This window comes from Astatotilapia calliptera, chromosome 2 (assembly GCF_964374335.1).
Source record: "Astatotilapia calliptera chromosome 2, fAstCal68.1, whole genome shotgun sequence".
Lineage (NCBI taxonomy): Eukaryota > Metazoa > Chordata > Actinopteri > Cichliformes > Cichlidae > Astatotilapia > Astatotilapia calliptera.
Window position 1 is genome coordinate 37,880,725 of NC_137423.1, and position 11,680 is coordinate 37,892,404.

Genomic DNA, 11,680 nt, shown 5'->3' on the forward strand with positions numbered 1-11,680 from the left:
GAAAGGAAAATGTGAAGTAGGTATGGAAGTCCATTCCTGCCAAGAAAAGTATACAAGGAGGCGAAACACATGAAAATACTAACTTTTTTATATGGATTCATGATCAGTGTTTAACTGAATTCCAAATCAACTGTCCAAAAACCAGATTAGTATTTAAGAGATTAATATTTAATATTTCTTTTATTTCTCAGTAGATATGTGTATATGTTTATACAAATATCCATATAAAGCAAAAAATGACCAAAGATTACGCTATTTGGTTCTAGCTTTTTGGTTTGTATAATTGTACAGTTACAGACTTTTTATTTTAGATTGCTGCTACAAAATATACAATTTGAAGACATTAAATTAGGATAATTAGGGTAGATCACTATTATCTGTCAGAGAGAGGTGGGTCTCTAATCGGGTCCGGGGGACAAGGGATCTGTAATCTGTAAAATAATTTGTTAAATTGCGCTAGATCATTAAAAAGTGCATTTTACAGATTAGGGACCATTTGATTCAATAACAAAAGCATATTTTATCCAGTAATTGCTACCATATTATGGAGGAACAGGAGGAACTGATATGATTGTGACTCACTGCAACAATGAAATCACTTGCTAGTTTATTAGCCTGGTAGCTAGCAGGTGTGGGAAGATTTTCGAATGCTGTGGCAGAACCAGCCAAATCGATATTTTGATTATAGGAGGTTTTGTGTCACTGGACCCAAAGAATTTGAGAACCACTTGTCTATGGGATTAATTTAAAAACCATTAGCACATTATTATTATCAAAATAACCAGAAATTATAGGCACGTCTGATCAACGTATATATTTTTCTTTTACAAAATCCATCCACCCCAACTTGCTCAGAATGACAGCGCTACAGTTTTTGTGGAACTGTGAACACACATGACACAAGAAGCACATTGACAAATCTTTGTTGGCAAGGTTCACATGTTATTGTAGCAACCGTTCAACATCCCCTTTTGTTATAGGAAATGTCAGCACACAGTTGTCTGGGTACTTGTTTCCCATCGCGGTTCTCCCACTGACAAGTGTTATTGGAAATATGGAGTGGAACTTGATGATGTCTGCCACAGAGTCAAACATCTGAGGAAAAATAAAGGGAATTAGAGTAAATATAGTGCGATTGAGGGTTCTTAATGAAACATTTTCTGAAATGTGTTCACTCACATCATTTGAACGATATCCTGTGCCCAATGCGTACTTTTTTGTGCTCTCGACAAACCGAATTTTGACATTGTAAACCTTCTTCTCATGATACACAACCAATACCAAGGGTTCAAAGTTGCTGTTGGTGGAGCAGTCTCGTACCAAAAATGCACCATCCTAATGGGAGGAGTTACAGAAAGAAAAGAATACTCCTGTTAAACTGTGCTTTTGGTGTGTTGTTTTTACACTTTCAACTGATATAGATCCAAATAACTATGTTTAACATCTGCCCAAGCTTAAGACATGTTCAGTTATATTTTTATATTTAGAGTCCTTATTCATATACCTTGTTCACCAGGTGCAAGGCGTGCTCAGCATCTGCTCGATTACATGTCCCGATGTACCAATCTTCCTCACAGGTCTGCCAGAAAAGTTCATTGATCAGTGGATTCAAAGCTAGTTAATATCACGTTGTGATGGATATCATTCTTGATTACAGGATTAGTTTGGGTTAATTATGGATAGTTGTGAAAAATTAAATACACCTCCACTGTTTCCATAGGAATTAAAGGGGTAATTAGCAGCCAGGTGATGCCAATACACTTGATTAGCTGATCATCAGCACATGTGATCATCTCTAAAACACAGAAGCTTTGGCATTTTGCTGGAAATGATTATTCAGGTATTTGTTTACACAATACTACAGTTTTCCCAGGAGTGGATTCATCCATCCATCCATCTTCATCCGCTTTATCCGAGGCCGGGTCGCGGGGGCAGCAGCCTAAGCAAAGAGGCCCAGACCTCCCTCTCCCCAGCCACCTCCTCCAGCTTATCCGGGGGAATACCAAGGCGTTCCCAGGCCAGCCGAGAGATATAATCTCTCCAGCGTGTCCTGGGTCTGCCCCGGGGCCTCCTCCCGGTGGGACATGCCTGGAACACCTCACCCAGGAGGCGCCCAGGGGGCATCCTTGTCAGATGCCTGAACCACCTCAGCTGGCTCCTTTCGATGTGGAGCAGCAGCTGCTCTACTCTGAGCCCCTCCCGGATGGCCGAACTTCTCACCCTATCTCTAAGGGAGAGGCCAGCCACCCTTCAGAGGAAGCTCATTTCTGCCGCTTGTATCCGTGATCTCGTTCTTTCGGTCACTACCCACAGCTCGTGGCCATAGGTGAGGGTAGGGACGTAGATCGACCGGTAAATTGAGAGCTTCGCTTTTACACTCAGCTCCCTCTTCACCACGACGGACCGGTGCAGCGTCCGCATTACTGCAGCTGCAGCCCCAATCCGTCTGTCGATCTCCGGCTCCCTTCTCCCATCACTCGTGAACAAGACCCCGAGATACTTGAACTCCTCCACTTGGGGCAGGAACTCATCCCCGACCCGGAGTGGGCACTCCACCCTTTTCCGGCTGAGAACCATGGCCTCAGATTTGGAGGTGCTGATCCTCATTCCCGCTGCTTCACACTCGGCTGCGAACCGTTCCAGTGCGAGCTGGAGGCCCTCACCCGATGAAGCCAACAGAACCACATCATCCGCAAAAATCAGAGATGAGATTCTGAGGCCACCAAAGCGAAAGCCCTCCGCCACTTGGCTGCGCCTAGAAATCCTGTCCATAAAAATTATGAACAGAACCGGAGACAAAGGGCAGCCCTGGCGGAGCCCATCACCCACCGGGAACGAGTCCGACTTATTGCCGGCAATGCGAACCAAGCTCTTGCAACGGTTGTATAGGGATCGAATGGCCCGTAGCAATGGGCCAGACACCCCATACTCCCGCAACACCTCCCACAGGACACCCCGAGGGACACGGTCGAATGCCTTCTCCAAGTCCACAAAACACATGTAGACTGGTTGGGCAAACTCCCATGCACCCTCAAGTATCCTCGAGAGGATAAAGAGCTGGTCCAGTGTTCCGCGACCAGGACGAAAACCGCATTGTTCCTCCTGTATCCGAGGTTCGACTGGCGGACGAACTCTCCTTTCCAGCACCCTGGCATAGACTTTCCCAGGGAGGCTGAGGAGTGTGATCCCCCTGTAGTTGGAACACACCCTCCGGTCCCCTTTCTTAAAGATGGGGACCACCACCCCGGTCTGCCAGTCCACAGGTACTGCCCCTGATCTCCACGCAACATTGCAGAGGCGTGTCAACCAGGACAGCCCTACAACGTCCAGAGCCTTCAGGAACTCGGGGCGGACCTCATCAACACCAGGGGCTCTGCCACCAAGGAGTTGTTTAACTGCCTCAGTGACCTCGCCCCCGGAAATTGGCGGGTCATTCCCCTCATTCCCAGACTCTGCTTCCTCCTCGGAAGACGTGTCAGTGGGATTAAGGAGGTCCTCGAAGTATTCCTTCCACCGCCTGACAATTTTCTCAGTCGACGTCAGCAGCGCTCCGCCAGCACTATACACAGTGCAGGTAGAGCACCGCTTTCCCCTCCTGAGATGCCTGACGGTTTGCCAGAATCTCTTCGAGGCAGTCCGAAAGTCTTTTTCCATGGCCTCTCTGAACTCCTCCCACACCCGAGTTTTTGCTTCAGCCACTGCCCGAGCCACATTCCGCTTGGCCTGTCGATACCTGTCGGCTGCCTCCGGAGTCCCACAGGCTAACCAAGCCCGATAGGACTCCTTCTTCAGCCTGGTGGCTCCCTTCACCTCTGGTGTCCACCATTTGGTTCGGGGATTACCACCACGGCAGGCACCAACCACCTTGCGGCCGCAGCTCAATGCAGCAGCTTCGGCAATGGAGACGCTGAACATGGTCCATTCGGACTCAATGTCCCCAGTCTCCCTCGGAATGCTGTTGAAGCTCTGCCGGAGGTGTGCGTTGAAGATCTCGCAGACTGGGGCCTCTGCTAGACGTTCCCAGCACACCCTCACTACGTGTTTAGGTGCACCAGGTCTGTCCAGCGTCCTCCCCCGCCACCTGATCCAACTCACCACCAGGTGGTGATCAGTTGACAGCTCAGCCCCTCTCTTTACCCGAGTGTCCAGAACATATGGTCGCAGGTCTGGTGATACGATTACAAAATCGATCATCGACCTATGGCCTAGAGCGTCCTGGTGCCACGTGCACTTATGGACACTCTTATGTTCGAACAGGGTGTTCGTTATGGCCAAACTGTGATTAGCACAGAAGTCCAATAACAAAGCACCGCAGATCAGGGAGGCCGTTCCTCCCAATCACGCCCCTCCAGGTCTCGCTGTCGTTACCCACGTGAGCATTGAAGTCTCCCAGCAGGACAACAGAGTCTCCAGGTGGAGCACCTTCCAGCACCCCCCCCCCCCAGGGACTCTAAGAAGGCTGGGTACTCTGAACTGCCACTCGGCGCATAAGCGCAGATGACAGTCAGGACCCGTTCCCCAACCCTAAGGCGCAGGGAACAAACCCTCTCGTCCACCGGGAAAAACCCCAACGTACCGGCAGCAAGCCGAGGGGATATTAGAATACCCACCCCAGCCCGCCGCCTCTCACCAGGGGCAACTCCAGACTGAGACAGAGTCCAGCCCCTCTCCAGGAGACTGGTTCCAGAGTCCAAGCCATGCGTAGAGGTGAGCCCGACTATATCTAGCCGGTACCTCTCAACCTCACGCACTAACTCAGGCTCCTTCCCCACCAGAGAGGTGACATTCCATGTCCCTATTGCCAGTCTTGGCAGCCGGGGGTCAGTCCGCCAGGGCCTCCGCTCCTGGCCGCCACCCGGCACACAATGCACCCGACCCCTATGGCGCCTCCTGCGGGTGGTGGGCCTGCGGGAGGATGGGCCCATGTCTCCTCTTCGGGCTGTGCCCGGCCGGGCCCCATGGACTAAGGCCCGGCCACCAGACGCTCGCCCTCGGGCACCCTCCCCAGGCCTGGCTCCAGGGCGGGGCCCCGGTAACCCTATCCCGGGCAGGGTAAACTGTTCCCTCGATATCCGTTTTATAAGGAGTGGATTCCCCCAAGAAATTCACCCCAAGGTCAAACTGTGCATTGCTAGGTGCTGCAAAATAAGTGAAAAATACCCAAGAGCTACATCTTAGACTCTACAGGCCTCAGTTAACATGCTGAATCTTAAAGCTCTCGAATGTACAATTAGAAAAAGAATGAACATGTTTGGCTTTTTTGAAAGGGTTACCAGTAGAAAGCTACTTCTTTCTGAAGAAACGTAGTAGCATGGCTGCAAGTCTGCAAAGTTGCATCTTAACAAACCACAACATCTCAGGAACAGTCTCCTTTGGACTGATGAGACCAAAGTGGAGATATTTGGCGTGGCGAGGTGTAATTTCTTGGCTCAGCTGCTGGAGGGAAAGGTGGAGCAAAGTGGTTGAGGAGAAGTGCCAGCTGAAGAGAATAGTGCATCTGCTAATTAAGCTCTCCTACTGAATAATAGGTGTTAAAAACTGTGTCTATGCAATACTGAAGTGACTCATAGTAGCAAAGATACTTGCTGCTGCCACATGCTAAACATAGCATGTCAGTGCAAACACCTCTTACCAACTGGTGGTGGAGGTATGATGGCTGGGTCTTGTTTTGCAGACACAGGACCTGTGCAGTTGATCATAAACTCCGCTGCATACCAAAGTACTCTTAAGTGAAGTCTATGGCCATCTGTCCAACAGCTAAAGCATGACTGAAACTGGATCATGCAACCGGGAAAATTATCCCAAGTACAGCAGCAAATCTACAACGAATGACCCAGTCAAAGTCCAGACCTCAACCTGATTAAAATAGACGGTGGGACCCTAAGAAAGCTGCACATGAACAAATGCCTGCAAACCTCAATGAACTGAAGCAATGTTGTAAAGAAGAGTGGGCCAAAATCCCTCCACAATGACACAAGGGACTGGTAAAGTCCTTTAAAGTCATTCTTGAATCCTGAATCACTTAACCTTTCAAATGTCTTTTTTAGAGTTCTATGAAAATTTTAAGTTTGGAAAGAAAAGCGTCTGGACTTCTTTAAGTTTCCTTGAAGATGTTTCCCCTCTCATCCAAGAAGCTTCTGCAGTTCTAAGAGCAGTTGGTGGAGAGTCCCTGATTTTAAGCCCTATGGGAGTGTCCCCAAGAGGGTCATGGACCCCCTCTTGATCCTCTACCGAATCACACGAGCCAAGGTGTGAAAGTGGGTGTGGGTCACAATCAGCCAAGGTTTCAGGTGAACCCACTGTCAAACCTATCCGCACACTGTCATGTGATTTACTGAGGTTAAATGGCCCAGGATGTGAGTGGGTGTTAAGGTGTCTGGGGAGGGAACTCAAAACTGGATTATAGATGTCAGTTGGTGTCGTAAGCCACCTTCTCTGTTCAAAGATGGTCGTTCACAGTGGACATAGATGCTTCTTTCACTCCTCTTTCAAACCGTCTGTCTTCTCTGTCCAAAATGTGAACATTGGCGTCCTTGAAGCAATGACCTTTGTCCTTTAGATGCATGCGAGTTGTGTCCCGTGGAGGTGGCTCTTCCATGTTGTGAACCCATTGGGCTAGTTTTCACAGTGGGTTCACCTGAAACCTTGGCTGATTGTGACTCACACACACTTTCACACCTTGGCTTCATGTGATTAGGTAGAGGATCCATAGGGGGCACATGACCCTCTTGGGGACACTCCCATAGGGCTGGGAATTTGGGACTATCCACCAACTGCTCTTAGAACTGAAGAAGCTTCTTGGATGAGAGGTGAAAAGTCTCTTAAAGAAGTCCAGACGCTTCTTTCCAAGCTCCTTAGAGTACGATGACCTGGATGACTGAGAACCTTTACAGACATACTTCAACAAAAACTTTCTTTTTCACATGACTGTGGCAGCACATGTACCTGTTGAGGCTTTTCCATTGGGACAAAGTCGTGCTGGTCAAAGTCTTCTTTCATCTGAGGCCATTCATGGTGATGGCGTTTTGATGGGACCCTTTCTTTAAGTAGATGTCAGGGGGGACTTATTAAGTCAGTAACTGTATAATGACTGATAATGACGAGCCCAAAGATACTTACCTAGACTTTGATGGGTCCTAAATAAAAGATAAAAAAGATGCATGTAAATAAGACATTTAAAAAAGCATCTTGAGAAGCCTGAAAATATAAAGTCAGACCTTCTTTCTAAGTGAGACTCCAAATCCAGTGAATGCCTGTAACTGCCAGGTGTAAGACTTTCAGAACTGAGTGGACCTAAAAATAAAAACCCTTTATGTGTTAATACAGTTGTAAACAATTATTGGTAACACTTTATCACAAGAGGCTGTGATTTTTATCTTACCTTTCATATGTGAACTAAACTCTGCCTGTTAAAAGTATAAAAAGAGAGTTAAACGGCAATGCTTGGTGAAATTTGTAGAATAAAATCAAATGTATATATGAATAAGGAAAGCATGTTTATTTTACAGTATTTCTCATAGGACTTAGTTTGTTAAGAGATGGTGAATAAAACGCAAACAACACCTTCTAATAGGTTCAGCATTTTCAGCTACTTACATTTCTAGTGGTCCCGTGCTCTCTGCTGAAATCAAATGACATTAAATAACATGTCAGAAGAGCCTCCAGCATTTTCTGTGATAATCTTTCCAACCAGCAGATGGTGTCATCGCTACACTGTACAAACTGTGGGGTGTTGTTTTTGCTTTACACCATTATTGCAGGGGAAAACGTCACACTGGGTTATCGTCAACTCCAGCAAATTAAAACCACAGTGTCAGGTTCTATATATAAAATAAAACAGTACTCACTCTCTCCTGCAACCTTGCTGTGGAGCCTTTCCAGACAAGACATTGACCAACTCCAGGGTAAAAGGTGACGGTGATTGCAAACTCCTGCAGGAACAAAGAATCAAACAGTAAGTGCGTCCATAAGGCAGATAAATACAACAATGAGTAACTTAAACAATAATTTAGCAAATTACCTTTGTGAGTGCTGTAATGTTAGAAAGAGAAAAAGTTGGTCACCTTTTTGATAGTTTGTCAGCATTACAATTTATTGAAAGATAAAAAAGCAAACAAACAGTAGTACAGTAAACTGTATTGTTTGGCAGGTGAAGTTACCTGGTCTCCTTTTGGCACAGGTGGGATCCTCCTATCTGTAACTACACCACGTGAATATACAATATGAGATTTAAACTGTGACCCAGAAAGGCAAAACAATTTCAGTCAGCTGAGATGTTACCTGTTTTCATCTTTTGTCGGCCAGGCTTCAGATCTCTATTTATCACAGGTGCTGTGTTTCAAACACAGAAGACAAAGGTGAAAAGGTTCTTTTCTGGGACAGAATCAGCTTTTACTCAGTTTACGGAAAACATTACAGTACATTTAACTAAAGACAACCAGCATCCTTCAATTAATCTGTAATAATCAGCTTTAGTATTAGAGGATGCCAAATCTACTGAGATCAGAAGCTGTAAATCTATGAGAAAAAAGTATTTTATGTTAAGCTGCATTAAATTAAACAGAAAAAAAGAGTCGCCAAAGACTGCACATCACTAGGGGCTGAATATTTCTCACCACACCATGCATGGATGAGAGGTATATCTAGATCCTGCTTAGTTAAAAAAAATTTCTTAAGAATTTCAAGACAATGTCTCCCATTTTTGAAATGTTGATTAATTTCAAATGTTTGCCCTTCCCAGTGGTGCAGTCACCTCTATGCCGCCCTCTGTGCCATCTCTGGTAAACTTTTCATGTCAACCTATCCATTTGTTTCGGAGCATTACCACAAACAATACAACAAAAACCTCCCTGGAAACTTCTCAAAGACCCCCTGCGCCTCATTGCAGATCTCTGCTCCCTGCTCAAGGACCACTAGAACCTCTTAAACCAGATCAAGGCCATGCATGTTCTCCTGAACCTCTCACAGCCTCCCCATAGAGATCAACAACCCAATCAAGGACCTCCATGACCACCTTTAAGACCTCTGCTACCCCTAAAAGAGTCTCTACCTCCTCTTCAAGGACCTTTCCTATTTTCTCCAGGACTCCCAAACTAAACTAACCATTACAACAGAGAATCCTGTTCTCTGATTGGCTGTCAGCTGTCTATTAAAGACAGAGTCCAGGTAAACCAGTTAAACCTTATATATAAACTACAGCACTACAGGACTGCCTGGAACCTCCTCAATGACCTCTGATGAGTCCTGAAGGACCCCCAAGCACCTCTGGAAACTCTTCAAAGAAAAAACTATGCAGAGAGACAACAGACAATGTAGTTTAGCTTTGTACAATTCGATCTATGAATATGTCACTGATTTCTCCTCACATTTAAACATTTACATTGAATAATACATTATATATGAACATTTTCTGTATGATATAAATCACAGCTCTGTGATGTAAAACATCATCTGACAATTTCATTTTGTTTTGTAATTTTTAAAAGTTTAAATGATGATATTACTTTTCTCATAAAGAGGTAAAGGAAAACAAAAATGTGATCTGGTCAATGAAAACACATCACCAAGATCTGAAAATATTTAACCACGTCTTCTGAGAAAAATAAGAAACATGATCATGCTTTGAAAACTGACAGAGAAAAAAAAATAAAACAGATCAATTCTCATAAAATGTCTAATAATAAATGAATGAATAAAAATAAAATGTGTTTTCATTGGTTGTCAGTATTTTATGTAAAATATAAAACCAATGTAATCCAGTTTGCCTCAATATATTATACATTTTGCTTTACTTTGAAATGTATGTATATAATATAAGTATATGTATGTATTATGAACTTTATGTGTAATGTACATTTATGACCATATGTCAGGTCAAATCTTATTTTAATTTTACACTACATTTTATTATTTCTTTTTCTTCTATATTTAATTTTCTTTCTTCAGTTTTTGTGATAACTAAAATAGAAATAAAATAGAGCTAAAGATCCCTCTGACACTCATTTTTCACTTTATATTGTTATCGTGTGATCTCATTGTGTTGTGTTTGTGTTTATTTGATCTCAATTATCTATTCTATCTAAATTTCTAAATCTATCTAAATTTTTAGGCAATTTTATCTTTTTATCTGCACCATCACTCAAGAAGCTGTTAAATGGTGTTTCACTGTTTTGGAAACAATGACAAAAAGTTCTGTTCTATTCTATAATGTCATTTCTACCAGTAGAAGAAAACAGAAAACTTTAATGTCTCTACTAAACCTCAGTGTCATCTGACATAAATCAAACAACTGGAGGAAGTTACATTTTAGGAAAGACACAATGTTTATTTAAAAGTTTATAACTTTTACAGGATCTTTCTGAAGCTGTTTTATCCTCATTTGTTATTTTATTTTGTGATTTTCCAACTTTTCCAGAGAGGGGCTCTGTAACAGTGTTTTACCTGCAGTAGAAGTCAGATCCAACCATCCTGCTCTTTGTGTTTTCTTCTCTTCTGTTCCTGAAGGGGTGAGTCCAAATCACACAAACAGGTGTCTCTCTCTCTCTGTGTGCCTGTGGCCCCGCCCCTCCCTGACCTGCCAGTCCCAGCTTGTCCTCCCCCTCCTCAGTTCACATCCTGTTTCACAGACCTGCAGAACAACAGCGCCCTCTGGCTGCGCAGGTGGTGCATCATTTAGCTCAGGGGCTCAAAAAACTTTTTGATAACAAACCACAGAATTAAACATTGAGCATTATAAATTATTTATGTATATGCAGTTTTTCTATAGTTTTATACTTTGTGCCTTTCTTTTCTCCTTTAATCCTCTTGCTTTTTATTCATTCGTTTCCTTATTTAAGTCTGAACTCTTTGGGTCAAAGATAAATGACATTTTGATATTCTATATGTTCTGAACACATAACAGGTTTGACAATAAAGGTAACTTTAACTCTTTTGACCTTTAATTATTCCTCCTCTGTATAAATTTCAGTGTGTAACTATTCCTGAACTTTGAGAAAATTCAGACAAAATTTACATCAAAATCTGTGGTTCAGTTAGGAATAGTGTTCAGTGTTATTCAATGTGATATAATTGCTCTAACTGAAAAACCAACAGAACAAAAGTGTTTATACGAGGTCTGATTCCGAATTGCTCAAACGTAATGTGTACAAAAGCTGTGAAATTGTTCACTTGTGTGAATCACGTTTAAGGCCGATGTGAACAGTTCATAACTAAAAGTAAAGATGGTCGACAAATACCTCCATAAATGATCAATATTTGCAAAGTTATTCAGAACAAAATGCAGTCTGTTGAAAAGAGTAAACTCTGTGGGTTTGTGTAATTCAGCAGCTAATTCAGAAGGTTTGTTATATCTGGCTCCAGCAGCTGCACATGTCGATTGTGGGTTTGTCACATTTAAAATGCCTTTAAATATAAATGTAATAAAAATAATAAAATGTACAATAGGAAAAGTTACTGAGGTGAAAATCCGTGAGAAAGTCTCAGAGAGGTTTAAGCTGAAGCGACAGACTAATTAAAAATTCCTCAAACCGAGATGGATTTAATGTGAACAGCTGTTGTAAATATTTTGTTTTTTAAAACCAATGACCCACAGAAAGTATGATCATTAGTTTGTCCTCGCAGGCTTTGTGATATTATCCTCACAAAATATTTGTTTTTGCCAAACTGTAAAAATGAAATGAAA

General features: G+C 43.4%; 1 protein-coding gene across 2 annotated transcripts; it reads right to left on the reverse strand.

The window, feature by feature from the left end:
• Positions 1-146: 146 nt before the first annotated feature.
• Positions 147-8,039, reverse strand: LOC145432010 (cytokine-dependent hematopoietic cell linker-like). Of its 2 annotated transcripts, none has more exons than XM_080308616.1 (10): positions 8,021-8,039; positions 7,848-7,931; positions 7,597-7,621; positions 7,382-7,406; positions 7,218-7,293; positions 7,120-7,136; positions 6,946-7,040; positions 1,505-1,579; positions 1,180-1,335; positions 147-1,095 (listed from the first exon to the last, which is right to left on the reverse strand). In XM_080308616.1, the coding sequence occupies exons 4-10, from the start codon at positions 7,386-7,388 to the stop codon at positions 943-945; spliced, it is 579 nt and encodes a 192-aa protein (XP_080164742.1). In that variant the 5' UTR covers positions 7,389-7,406; positions 7,597-7,621; positions 7,848-7,931; positions 8,021-8,039; the 3' UTR covers positions 147-942. The 2 variants fall into 2 exon arrangements, with proteins under 2 accessions (XP_080164742.1, XP_080164740.1); XM_080308614.1 differs by having other exon boundaries at positions 7,597-7,618; positions 8,021-8,028.
• Between the last annotated feature and the right edge of the window lie 3,641 nt (positions 8,040-11,680).

Bases quoted from the DNA above. Each gene is read 5' to 3' on its own strand.
- LOC145432010 (XM_080308616.1), bottom strand. The intron at 1,580-6,945 runs GTACATGTGCTG...CTTTTCTGGCAG, and splicing joins CAATGGAAAAGCCTCAACAG to ACCTGTGAGGAAGATTGGTA. The intron at 1,336-1,504 runs GTATATGAATAA...TCCTCCCATTAG, and splicing joins CCTTGCACCTGGTGAACAAG to GATGGTGCATTTTTGGTACG.